This window comes from Bacillus rossius, chromosome 13, assembly GCF_032445375.1.
Source record: "Bacillus rossius redtenbacheri isolate Brsri chromosome 13, Brsri_v3, whole genome shotgun sequence".
Lineage (NCBI taxonomy): Eukaryota > Metazoa > Arthropoda > Insecta > Phasmatodea > Bacillidae > Bacillus > Bacillus rossius.
The window spans coordinates 8,168,370-8,182,323 of record NC_086340.1 but is presented as its reverse complement, the minus strand read 5'-3'; the positions used below and the strand labels follow the sequence as shown (position 1 = coordinate 8,182,323).

The 13,954-nt window shown below is 36.0% G+C and overlaps 1 protein-coding gene across 8 annotated transcripts in view; it reads right to left on the bottom strand.

The window, feature by feature from the left end:
* Positions 1-2,555: 2,555 nt before the first annotated feature.
* The window catches only part of LOC134538193 (neurabin-1), a 174,353-nt gene continuing 162,954 nt past the window's right edge, over positions 2,556-13,954 (bottom strand). For 6 of the 8 annotated variants that reach the window (XM_063379270.1, XM_063379271.1, XM_063379272.1 and 3 more), the window contains one exon: positions 2,556-10,616. In XM_063379270.1, the coding sequence (XP_063235340.1) occupies positions 10,248-10,616 (369 nt within the window). In that variant the 3' untranslated portion in view covers positions 2,556-10,247. The remainder of the gene's footprint in view (positions 10,617-13,954) is intronic. The other 2 variants (XM_063379275.1, XM_063379278.1) reach the window with 1 other exon arrangement.

The following is a 13,954-nucleotide window of genomic DNA, read 5'->3' as shown; positions in this document are numbered from 1 at the left end:
ACATAATCGTCGTTGAAGGTATTCAAGAACTACATCGTTGCCATCGAAGATAGACCAGGACTACATAATTGTCGTCGAAGATAGTCAAGAACTACATATGCGTCATCGAGGATAGTAAATCACTGCATCATTATCAAGAATGTGAACAACTGCCCTTCGTCGTCATCAAGAATCACCGTTTTGGAGACCCATCAACTAACAGTCGCTGTCCACATCGGGACCTGTACCACATCCAGCTGTACACACCGAGGCCCGCTGTTCCTGTGGAGTCATCAGGAAGATCGAGAACTAGGACATCACTACGTCAGTACGAATGTAGTTACTGAGATCCGCAGTTCAGGATATAGTTGAAATACCATATCTTAAGGTGGTATTGTCCCTTACTTGCGGCATATTCTGAGGTAACTATGAACTACAAGAAATTTTTACATCTTTCCAACTTCACAAGCTTATAATTAGTAGCAGTACATAATCCGACAGGAGTTTATTAATCTTATGTCTGATTCACCTACTTACACCCATATAACCTGAGATACTAACCGAAGAGTCCCGATTGAGCTAAAATAAGTTAAAACTTTACTACATTTGAATATAGCAATATTTGTAATATCAAGTTTCAAGATGATATTGCAATATAAATATTAAATTTTTATTTGAAGAGGTGTCCTATTACACAGGTTGTGCAATATTAATCTTTTAAACCATTCTACTGAATATAGTTATTCTTGTAAAAATTCCAATTAGAATGTTGTAATGTGAAAACAATATCATTTCCAGTAATATAACTATTCATATTACAACAGTGAATCGTTTGCGTTATCATTGAAACTGGAGTAAAAATTAAGATTAATGATAAGTATAATTTTGTGTTTATAAATAACACAGTGGATCACCTTAACATAAAGTGTTACTGATTGTTATTGATTCACCACCAATAATCATAAACATATACTCAGAGATAATATATGTTCTTTAGAGTTTCTCAAATTTGGTATTAACCAAATTACTTTCTTTGTTGGTCCGCCAATAACCGGGCTAGTCAGATTGAAATAGGCGATCACAAAACATCATCCAAACTCCATTGGTTTTCTGTTTAAGTATTTTTAATTTATTAATTTTCTTTTGGGAAGTGCGATTACAATCTCCTACTCTGCCCCTTCCATTTAACTACACTTGGAACTAACAGCCTTCATCTGTCCTGACGTTATACAAAATTTTAAAATGAATTTTTAAGTAAAGACAGACAGACAAATGAGAATTATGTTAATCAACAGCTCATGCTTTTCCATACGTATCAAAAGTAATACATGTCATCAACGACCTCTCAATATGACTTCTATCAACATGCAGTCAAAGCTTTACTTCGCTTCTAAGATTTGCGAAGGGCATATCTCACTTTGTTACCAGCAGCCATACACTAAACGAAATGGGCATCCAAACAAACTAAAAATTGTACGCAATTTGGATGTTATGAAGAGTGGTTTTCAGATAAAAGCAAAAATTCCTGACTAATTGCAAACAATACAAACATTAACAATCCAAATACTATATGGTAATTAAATTTCTTCTCTAAACCATGTTAAAAACATTTATTGGATATTAGTTTTTACAAGAAATGAGATTTTAACCATCAACAGATAATATAAATAATTTTGTGAAATAAAAGAGTAAAGATTTAGTAGCATGACGAGATTTCAATGAAAATCTTTCTGAAAGTAAGTATTTATCAGCCATGACTAGGGACAAGTTTATATAATGAATAACGATAAAACCAAAATTACACAGAAAAGCATGTAAATGCACCAGTTAACACAGAAATAAAAGTTAATGCACTTTAATGCTTCAAAATTCAACTGAAATCATGAAATCTATCAAAACATGACTTAAATCACAATAATTAAATTTTAATAAATTAAATTCATTGACTTAATTTTACCAGCATTAAGTTTGTACCAAAATGTATCTAAAACATTGGAAAAAAAAATTAATTTCACGTTGAGCTTGCATCTCTTATTGGTAACTCGTTATTTTCATTTCTGAAGTCTGCTCTAAAATTTTCCCAAACATATAATCTCTTACAGATTTATTTATATCCCGAATAGTTCCACCCAAGAGACACATAATACAAATTATTTTATTGTAAAAGATTCAAAATATATTAATCAAAATGACACTAACTTTGTGAAATCAGTATCAAATAATATTTTTTTTTGAAAACAAACTAGCTTTATAGATAAAATGAAATTATAAAAATAAAAACAATAACACCAAAATCTCCCGTTTTAAATATGAAATTTCCTTAAAAATAAAACCATAAAATCTCATCCCTGATCATTATTCATTCCAACTTGGCCCGGTGTATCTTGATAGCATATGCCACGTTGATAGCAGTCATTTATAGGCAGGTAAATCAATTGAAATGCATCCCTGACCAAAGAGGACAACAGGAAATAGCGGGAAGGGGAATAATGATTCCTGTAAATTGCTCTGAGATGAGGTAGATAGTGAGGTTATTATCCACTGTGATAAGTGCTGGGGTGAAAAAAAAAATCACATTTCATCTGAAACAATTCCTTTACTTGCATTTTGATCAAGCAAAAATTGATACAAGAATACTTGGATATTCTCAAGTTTTTTTTTTTTATGAACTATGGCAATGGAGTGACTCACCTAGCACAATCACGAGAATATTTCATGAGTTTCGCCTTCTCCTAGAAAAGTTATCTGAAACATCAGGTTTACGTTTAACTTATCAACAGACAATTGAACTATGTATTTGCTTATTCAGTTAAGTAAGTAGCTCACTTAAGTTAGGTTCATGACTCTACACACCTTCCAGTTTCAGCGAAGGGTATGTAAGTACTACTTCTTAATAAATGTAATACAAGGTTAAGTTGATGATAGAAAAGACCAAAGTTCAGTAGTCCATAACCTAGTATGTAAAAAAGTTTCTGCATTCTATGTTTATTTTCTTCTCAGACAACATGCCAAAATTCACAACATTTATTCTCTAGTATTTAACTAACACACAGCACAATCACTTTGCTTGGAACAATAGTAAAATCAAACACGATAAATGCACTCATAAACAGGTTTCATTGTCTAAAATGACAGAATATGGAAATACAGGTAGCTGCCAACCCTCTAGCTACTCTTTCTCACACAGACAGTACGTTGCATAGCAGCTTAAATGTATTACAGTATTTAGTGTTAAAATAGATGCATGAAAACAAATTTGTTCTTAAAAATGCAGAAATTCTGCAGGGTCTGCTTTGAAAATGAACCAAAGAACACTGCTGTCAACTATAAAACAATATTATAACACAAGTTTACTGTACATTATACAATTTTTACAGGGCTGTAACTTGAATATTTTGTGCATACAAATCAAGTTACATAGCTCAAAAAAATATTACATACTGTTTTAGTGCCATCAATGTATTATTATAAGAACACTCAACCATAATAAATAATATGCCCAAAATATAAAAACAAAGTACTTAAAAAAAACACCATTTGGCACCACAATTTGTGTTGTATTTATACACGCAAAACCATATGCTGCATAATTATCTCACCCACCTACACATATTAAATCTTCTCAGAATGCATAATAAACAAATGGATTTGAATAAAAAAAAAATTAAAGGAAGGACTATTTTTGAACATCAGATATTAACAAGATTACAAATTGCATTTGTTACATACACAAAAAAAATCTATGTAAATGATTTCAACAAACGTAATGAAAATAAATATTCTTATGCATACATGGGATTTCTGTTCGGAAGGAGGAAAAAAAACATGGTATTGTGTACAGTTGGGTGAATTGCACTGTTTTGTTGCAAAGTAGGTACCTACTCATAGAAATTAAAACTGACAAAACATATTTTTGATACCGATTAACTAAGAATTAAATTTAGGGGTAGTTTTGTTTATACGTCCAGTATGTTAAACGATTTTAATTAATTAATAAGACTTCTGTCAAGGTGGATAAAAATGACTATCACTATGGTACTCAAACTAATGCTTCACTATGTGACAAAAAGGAGGATTTTTACAATAACACAGTGTGGTTTTTTCATTGATAAGTGAGGTAAAAGAATGCTTAACACCGGCAACATTTTCCTAATTTATGTCTCCTCTGAAACACTTCAATCTCTGGATTCTGAGCTGAGACTCACACAGGTTCACACCTTCAACAGTACAGCTAAAAAAAAAAAAACACTCCCAGCAATACAGTGTGCCTTACCTTTAGCTTATTAAATTCAGGTAAACCCTTCATGCTGTTTTTAACCCAAAATAACAACACGGGATTACAAATGCACGCATACAGAAACTAACAAGTACCTGGAAAAACTTAAAATTGTACTTTTTACAAAGCAAGAAAAATATACAGACGGACAACTATGACTTAGAAGCCCTCACATTTTTTTTCTTCTAAGAATGGCTATAAGACCAGTCATAATTACTAAACAGACACTATTTGTGCGGAAGACAATGTGACATCCAACATGATAAAATAAAAATACGGTAAAAAATATTTAATCATGATAGATATTTTTAAATGTTTGAAATACGAAAGGGCTACCTGCGTATCAAGCAAGGGCAAATATTCAATGGGACCATCGATTCTCCTACTTTTAGGAGGTATGAATTGCATATTTATTTAGATTCTGAATCAGTTATTCAAATACGTTATTTCAATAACACAACAAAATTTTTAAAAAATCTAGATGAATCATACTTTTCTACACTCTTTGATGGTGTCATCCATTGTCTGCTGTCCGCTTCATGCTATCTTTGCGTTTTCCGCTTGTACTTGGAGCCAGGCTGGGGAAATAAACCAGTGCTTGCTTATCTTGTGCAAAAATGAACGTGCATTCATTACAAACTAAACTGTTGATAAAGAATGATGTGTTGTTAAAAAAAAGTGTCTATAAGCAGCCCGCCTAGTCAGAGGTGTATCTGTGTTAGTGAGGCAGGATAATAAGTGCAACTCTCGCTGGTGCTTCTAGCGCGGTGTCTCCTCTGGACTGGCGCGCAGTCTTCTCGTCGTCACAGGACAACTGTGAGATCTGAACGGTGACCATATCAGATGGCGGTGAAATGATGATAAAAAGGTTTACTGCAAGGCCCTTGGGTGCTTTCAAGAACATTTAAGGCATTTCACGACAAAAAAACTTAATTTGAAAAGAAACTTTTTTGCCATTTTCAGAGGTCTGTTAAAAGAGTATATGTATTAACACATGATATGTCGGTTGAGTTTAAAATAAGTGATGTAGGGCTGCCAAAGAGCAGTAAATACCTAAAGTTAATGAGTATTAGACAACTTTAAGTCGCGGTAGCTTGCCATTTTTAAAATAAGTATTAAAATTAAAAGTATATTTAGCCTGTGATATTTTTCATTAGGTCTGCAGGATCGAAATCTCTTCACAAAGAATCTTTTGTTTATGGTTCAATTATAACTGCCGGTCTTATCTTTCCATCACCAGGACTGACAAATCACTACTAAAAATTTGTATTTGTTTTTCTTAAATATGTATCAAAATCAGTCAATCCTTTTATATACAGTAAGTCCTCTATTTACGTCGTACCGATTTACGTCGTTTCGGATTAACGTCGCTAATGTTTGAGTACTCATGTTTCAATTTAAGTTGTCGCCGATTCACAATAACGTCTTTTACAATGACCGTAGATCTTTATTTTAACCAAAAAACCGTATATAATTCGTTTATAATTCTTTGTTTCCTTCGGTAGTTAATTTATGCTATGTAGCGTAAGCTACACGTTCACCGCTTTATCTTATCCATCATGAGGGACGCTTCCTGCTCTCCGCTGCTCTCCGCGCGGTGATGCAATACTACCAGCCCGCCCGCTCGGCCACCCACGTATCTCGCACGTAGAAGTGTTATCTACTTCCCGCAACGACACAGCATTTTCTCCTACCCCTTTTCGTCCAACTCCTTGGCACTTCAGTAGAGGTGTAAAAGTAACTAAAAAAAGTGTACCCGTATGTATTCGTTACTATAACAATTAGTACTCGTTACTTTCGTATCGTTTCTCGTTACTTCTGATACCGCATAACATGCTATGTTATGTAACAGCAACGAATCGAGTCGTATTTCGTACGCGTACAGTATGACGTCGCGTAAATAATAATAAATCGAATATAAACAATTAAAAGTATTTGATAATTAACAGCTTTTGTTAACCAAGAAACAATAAAATCTCATTAGAGCAGCTTTATTATAATATCTCTTTTAAGATAAGAACAAAAAACGTGAAAATACGCGATAATAAAAAAACAAAAACATACATACATATTTATAATTTGTAAAAAATACTTTCTTATGTTGTTTCTGTTCCAATCTCAAACTTTGTCTACACACACAATACCTTTAATAAACAGTAAAAAACTTGGATGACGAATTTCCAAATTATACTTTTCTTAATAAACAAACATCGTTCTTTGTAACGAATAAGTGCGCGCATGCGTAAAACATATGAAAAATGCGAGTAACGAAATGCATTCGTGTGTAAAGTTTCGTTACTCGTTACTAGATGCCGCACCCGTTACTCAGTAACGAATACATACGGTTTGCTACAGCTCTACACTTCAGTCGCTATGATATCATTGAGTTAGCCGGAGTTTTAAACGTGCCGTTGTTAACTTTATCGTGATTAAATGCGTTTGTAGTAGGCCTACAGTATCAGCTCACTGCAATTTATGATTTTTTCTTCATAAGATGTCTTCCAAACGACTATATATCTGTTTTTATATTTCAATCAATAAAGGTAATAAAGCAGCTGGTTAAATAACCATTCTATAAAGCTGAGAAGTACTAGTTGGACTTGTTTCCCACGCTGTCGGTTGTAATTTGCTGATAAAATTGCCCGTTGTCACGTCTGTATGCCAGCGCTTCCGGCCGACCTTGGGCCGTGGCCGGCCGGTGGCATGAAACATGGCTCATTTTGCGTCGTTTCTATTTACGTCGCGGTTTTCAGGAACGTAACCCCGACGTAAACCGAGGACTTACTCTGTGTGTGTGTGTGTGTGTGTGTGTGTCTATATATATATATATATATATATATATATATATATATAAAACTATATTATCTGCAATCAACTTCACCCAATAATTTGGCTATACGCAACAAACTAAAATCATATAGCTTGAATTTATATGTTAAAGAACCAAATTTTATCAATCTAAGTAGTAATGTTTTGTTTGAAATGTGTTTTATATCATGAATTATGCACAAAAAAAAAACAGTGCATTAACATGCATTCTGTGTAGGCCTGTGCGGTTCCCCGATTTTTGGTTCCAGTATGTTACTTTGAAATATCCGACCAGAAACAGACTTCTCAAGTCTTGGTTAGAATGTGTCTTCGCTATAAGAATTTTGACTCCAGCAACAGTTAGCCTACCTATTCTAAGGTTTGACCTAAGCTTAAAAATGCATAAAAAAAAAAAAGTTTTAGGCTAATGCAAAGAGTGTGTTTTTGATTTTTTTTTAATAATGAAATAAGTATTCAGTTAACCTTATTCGTAGCAGTTAGTAAAGCATTAAGTTTTTTTTTCTTTATAAGAACAGAACTGGGACATAGAACGGAGGTTCTTGATGTAAAATCGAAGCGAAACCAAAAAGGCCTAATTCTGTGTTATTTCTGTTTTATCGCAATACATCATATCATTTTGTTCAGACTTATGTAAAGAAAAATTGTTAGAAAAAATACCACCCTCATATACCATAAACACATATATGTAAACTGGTAATGCATAACAGAAGTCTCGGTTATGACCCCATCTCTGTCCGCTGAGATTGAACTGTTTAACAAGGTCGTGTCTCCTTATTTAAGCAAGACAGCATTTTAAACATGGAAAATCTGTTGACTCCAAAAGAAATTAAAAATTGAAAATGTAGTCACAAATTTGTTAAATAAAGTGTCAATAATACTTTATAAAATAAACATATATTCTTAGTTAAAGTTTTTTTTAAAAAAGTAAGCATTATAACAATTCTGTCACAGAACTCTCCCCTAACACCATTTAAACAAAAAAATCAGCACTGGTAAAAAAACACACAAAATTGTAGCTCGAAAAAATAAACATTTTCTAAACATAATGCAAGAGCACCATTTATAAATGACTCCAAGTAAAAAAAAAAATTCATATACAGAAACACTACTGAATTTACATATACACAGAACAGATTATATAAATTTATTTTTAAGTTCCTCTTAAATATATTGCAGTTGATTAAGTAGAAAAAATGCAGAAGAATCAAAGAAGATAGATTTAGAATGAATTGCATCCAAAACAGACTCAAAATTCAATACGCTCTTGGAATAAATAGCAGCCAGTCAAAGGAACAAGTTTAGCAATGATTAAAAAAACACAAGAGACTAGAAAAAAAAACTTATTGTCATGACCTGATGGAGCACATCAGAGTTTTACAAGACGTGCTCCAGCACAACCCCACTGCGCAAACCACAAAAAAATAAAAATTACAGTTACCACAACATACAGTATCACACCAACACATTGCACTGAAACAGTTTTAGTTAGATATATTGTATATGCGATGACTACAATATGTTGATATAGAAGAGAAATGTTAAGGCTTTGCAAAGGAACAACATATGAAATACCCAAATGTCACTCCCAGGGTTATTTTACAAAATACATTACAGCTACTCAAATGATAGAAAGGTAGCTACCATGCTGAAATCAAAAAGTATGTAACAATATCGTTAACAAAGTAACTCAATATATTACAGTGCATGCAACGAATCCAATAAAACTCCTCCCCGCGGGGAAAGGAATAATGTTCTGAGTACAGCACATAACAAATTAAAATTCTATCACATACAATACTGTACCTTTTATCATACACAAGAAAACAAATACTGAAATGGATAGAGAGCACATCACACTATCCTCACTATCACTCATGTAAAAAATTGACGAATGTATGTACATAATCTCGAAAGTCAAATAACTTAGTATTCCTCAGTGCGTGGTTATCAGTATTGTCTAGGAATCTCACAAATGGTTTTTGTTCACGTTTGTGCAGCATGACGTACGCATGTGCAGAGAAAAATACAAAGTCTTGAGGAATTTTTTTCTCTACAGTTGTTACTTCCACACACTAATGCGCACAAGCCACACAGTCAAAATTTTTCGAGTCCCAACATTGAAAGGCTTGTTTGCAGACGGAACCGCCAACATCGCAATCATGATGGTCACAACTGGTGCGTTGTTGAGGGCATAACCCCTCGCGTCACTTTACTATGTCCAGAGTTTCAATAAAAGTTAACTCGAGCATTTAAATATATTATATCCAATGAACAAGTGCAGGTTATTTTTACAGATCCTCACGAAGGAACTTAAATGTTATACCAAACAAATTAGTTCATAAAATATAATGAAGTAGTTTTTTTTTTTTAAATATAAATAACTAGGCCAGCCAACCATTTACCAGTATTCTATTCTCACACACAATGGAGGAATATTCAGCTGTCAAACAAAAAAAAAAAAGTGGATGTTACCAGTGGGAGAAGTGCACTATACTATATACTATATAATATATGTACTATTATATCTGTTAAAATATTACCTGACATTCAGATATGTTTCAGAAATAGAGAAAAAAATACTAATGAGAGGCTAATATTATGTATTATAACAATAGTGCAGACATTACACAATGTGGGGAAAAAAAATGACAAAAAAAAACTTGCCATGTGTTTGAAAACTGGAGTAATTTTGCTGGTTTTTTTTTTATCGTCACTTTTAATGCTTGCACTATCATTATCGTACTTAATACCAGACATTAGTGAGGTACCAGAAAAATGGTTTTAGCATTGTATCAGCCGATATTCTCAAACTTTATGAATTTCCGACATAATTATTTTCAACCAATACATAAACATATCAAAACCACGAAAAAAATAAACAATAATTTTCCTCCATTCCGGTGCTACCCAACTTTACTATTAACCTGTTTATGGTTCCATAGGTACCTTTTACTCCAAAATTCTACTGTAATTTTTAAGGCTTTACTTGAATGTTGTGTTTTGTTAGTTAGTCAAAGGCATAATGTGTGTTGTGTGCTATGCACAAATATTTATGCAGTAAAATAGCTTTTTTTTTGTCAACTACCAAAAAATATTTATAATAAATAATTATGTAGGATCACTTGGAAATACTGAATTTGTGGAGACCTTGCACTGCGGTTGTTCACATCGGTGTAGGTCGCCGATCACTGCACCGGCCGACGTCGGGGCGGGAAGGGGAAGCTCGAAGCTCGGTTACTTGCGCTTGCTCGCCTTCTCGGCCAGCTTCTCGGCCTTGCGCTGCAGCCGCTCCTTCTCCTTGCGCTCCTTGTCGGCCTGGCGCCGCTCCTTTTCCACCTGCGCGCGCAGATCCTTGAGCTTGCGCTTGAGACGCGCCTTGTCGTCGCCCGCCGCGCCCAGCGCCTTCAGGTCCCGCGAGTCGAGCTGCAGCAGCGCCGCGCCGCCCACCTGGCGCTCCCGGAACCCAGGCGTCAGCTGCTCCAGCCCCAGCGCCAGCAGCCACTGGCACACCTGCCGGCGACACCCCGACACACTGCCGCCTCACTAGCCGTCAGTCCTTGCTGCCCTGACTGTCCTCCCTTGCTTCCCCGACAAGCACACGACGGTCCTCCCTCGCTCCCCCAACAAGCACACGATGGTCCTCCCTCGCTCCCCCGACGGTCCTCCTCGCTCCCCCGACAAGCACACGAAGGTCCTCCCTCGCTTCCCGACAAGCTCACGACGGTCCTCCCTCGCTCCCCCGACAAGCACACGACGGTCCTCCTTCGCTCCCCCGACAAGCACACGACGGTCCTCCCTCGCTCCCCCGACAAGCACACGACGGTCCTCCCTCGCTCCCCCGACAAGCACACGACGGTCCTTCCTCGCTCCCCCGACAAGCACACGACGGTCCTCCGTTACTCCCCCAACAAGTACACGACAATCCTCCGTTACTCCCCCGACAAGTACACGACAGTCCTCCATTACTCCCCCAACAAGTACACGACAATCCTCCGTTACTCCCCCGACAAGTACACGACAATCCTCCGTTACTCCCCCAACAAGTACACGACAGTCCTCCCTTACTCCCCCAACAAGTACACGACGGTCCTCCATTACTCCCCCAACAAGTACACGACGGTCCTCCCTCGCTCCCCCGATAAGCACACGTCGGTCCTCCCTCACTACACTCCAAGTACACGACGGTCCTCCCTTACTCCCCAACAAGTACACTACGGTCCTCCGTTACTCCCCCAACAAGTACACAACGGTCCTCCCTTACTCCCCCAACAAGTACAGGACAGTCCTCCCTTACTCCCCCAACAAGTACACGACGGTCCTCCCTTACTCCCCAACAAATACACGACGGTCCTCCCTTACTCCCCCAACAAGTACACAACGGTCCTCCCTTACTCCCCAACAAATACACGACGGTCCTCCCTTACTCCCCCAACAAGTACACGATGGTCCTCCCTTACTCCCCAACAAGTAAACGACGGTCCTCCATTACTCCCCCAACAAGTACACGACGGTCCTCCCTCGCTCCCCCGATAAGCACACGTCGGTCCTCCCTCACTACACTCCAAGTACACGACGGTCCTCCCTTACTCCCCAACAAGTACACTACGGTCCTCCGTTACTCCCCCAACAAGTACACAACGGTCCTCCCTTACTCCCCCAAGAAGTACAGGACGGTCCTCCCTTACTCCCCCAACAAGTACACGACGGTCCTCCCTTACTCCCCAACAAATACACGACGGTCCTCCCTTACTCCCCCAACAAGTACACGACGGTCCTCCCTTACTCCCCCAACAAGTACACGACGGTTCTCCCTTACTCCCCCAACAAGTACACGATGGTCCTCCATTACTCCCTCAACAAGTACACAATGGTCCTCCCCCAATCACCGTCCAAGTACACGACGGTCCTCCCTTACTTGCCGTTCCAGTACATGAGAGTCCTCCCTCACTCACCTTGCTATGTAAACAAATTTAATGTTAAAACCATTTATAGGCACACTCAATGCTCAAATTTGCTTTATCAAGCAAACAATTTTTCAACTTCATCGTGCTTCCAGCTTCTATTTTATTTGTCTCTAAAGACACACTGCCACATTTCTGTAAGGTTTTCTCAAGATTCATGATGATGTTTAGAGAGGGCATACCTTTTTCCATTTCTTTTACCACTTTAAAATTATTCTACCTACGACTGAAATAAATTAAACCTTTAATCAGCATTAGAAAACATTTTTTTTAACTACACATTACCTTTATGCGGTAAAAGTCACGTAATTGCACACAGGTAACTATCATCTTTTGCACAACCTTTTACAGCCCAAAAATAATGTTTAATAATTAGCTGGAGAGAAAATTTATGAACCAAATACAAATGCATGAGAGCTATCAGAATATTATCTTTGAAAGATTTGTGCAATGGGAGTGCATGACTTGATGTAAGTTTTTGGACATACGCCATTGCTAAAAACTTTTTCTGTTGAAGAAAAACTAAAAACTAAAAATAAAGAAATATATAAATAAAACCCAAAAAAAAAAAAAGGCAAAAAACACAAAATTAAGCAAAAAATTGCTGTTGTCAACAAGGATATAAAGACCACAAAATATTCCGTGACAGGAATATGGTCAACAAAACAAAGAAAAACAAAGAAAAATGTACTAAGAAAACGAAAAAAACCCACAAATGATGACGACACAGAAATGTTGAACCTAAAAAAATTCAGCACAACGGTTGAAACGAAACAAAACACGACAAAACGAAAAGACGAAACAAACACGATAGTTTTCCAAAACAGAATAGAACGATAAAAAAATAAAAAAATAAAAAATAATAATAATAAAAAAAAACACAAATGATGACAGCACAAAAATACCGACAGGAGCAGATTCCAGTTCCCGAAACGTCGCTTGTTTCTGTTTTGGTAAAACTATTGTGTTCATTTCGTCTTTTTCGTTTTTTCGTGTTTTTTGTCTCGTCTCAACTGTTGTGCTGAATTCTTTTTGGGTTCAATATTTTTGTGCTGTCATCATTTGTGGTTTTTTTTTTTTTAATATTGTTCTATTCTGTTTTGGAAAACTATTGTGTTTGTTTCGTCTTTATGTTTTGTCGTGTTTTGTTTCGTTTCAACCGTTGTGCTGAATTTTTTTGGGTTCAATATTTCTGTATCATCATCATTTGTGGTTTTTTTTCGTTCTCTTAGTACATTTTTCGTTGTTTTTCTTTGTTTTGTTGACCATATTCCTGTCACGGAATATTTTGTGGTGTTTATATTCTTGTTGACAACAGCAATTTTTTGCTTAATTTTGTGTTTTTTGCCTTTTTTTTTTTTTGGGTTTTATTTATATATTTCTTTATTTTTAGTTTTTAGTTTTTCTTCAACAGAAAAAGTTTTTAGCAATGGCGTATGTCCAAAAACTTACATCAAGCTATCAGAATAAAATAACAGAAAAATTTGCTTGATTAATAGTATTGATAAGAAAATGAAATAAGCAAGTCAGCATACAAGACAAAGTCCTACGAAAAAATTTGTAAATCTACCCCTTATGCATCCTCTAATCAGCACTGTGGAAACAACCTAATACATAATAATATTAATGATATAAAAATTGGACCAAATTAAATTTTTGTTTGGGTGCATCAAAATAAATTTATACATTATCATATGAACATTTATATTTCTGAAGGTTCACTACAATTATCATTATAGCATTGTTAGTTATTCAAAGGAAAAGAATCTTGCAGTAAAATGTGCTAAAAAAAATCTTTAAATTTGATTTAACGTTTACACCTTAAGGAACAACACAAGCTTGTTCACAAAGGTAACTAAAGATGACTTGGTCCATGGTCTATGGAACATGTTTCTTAAACTAGCTACAA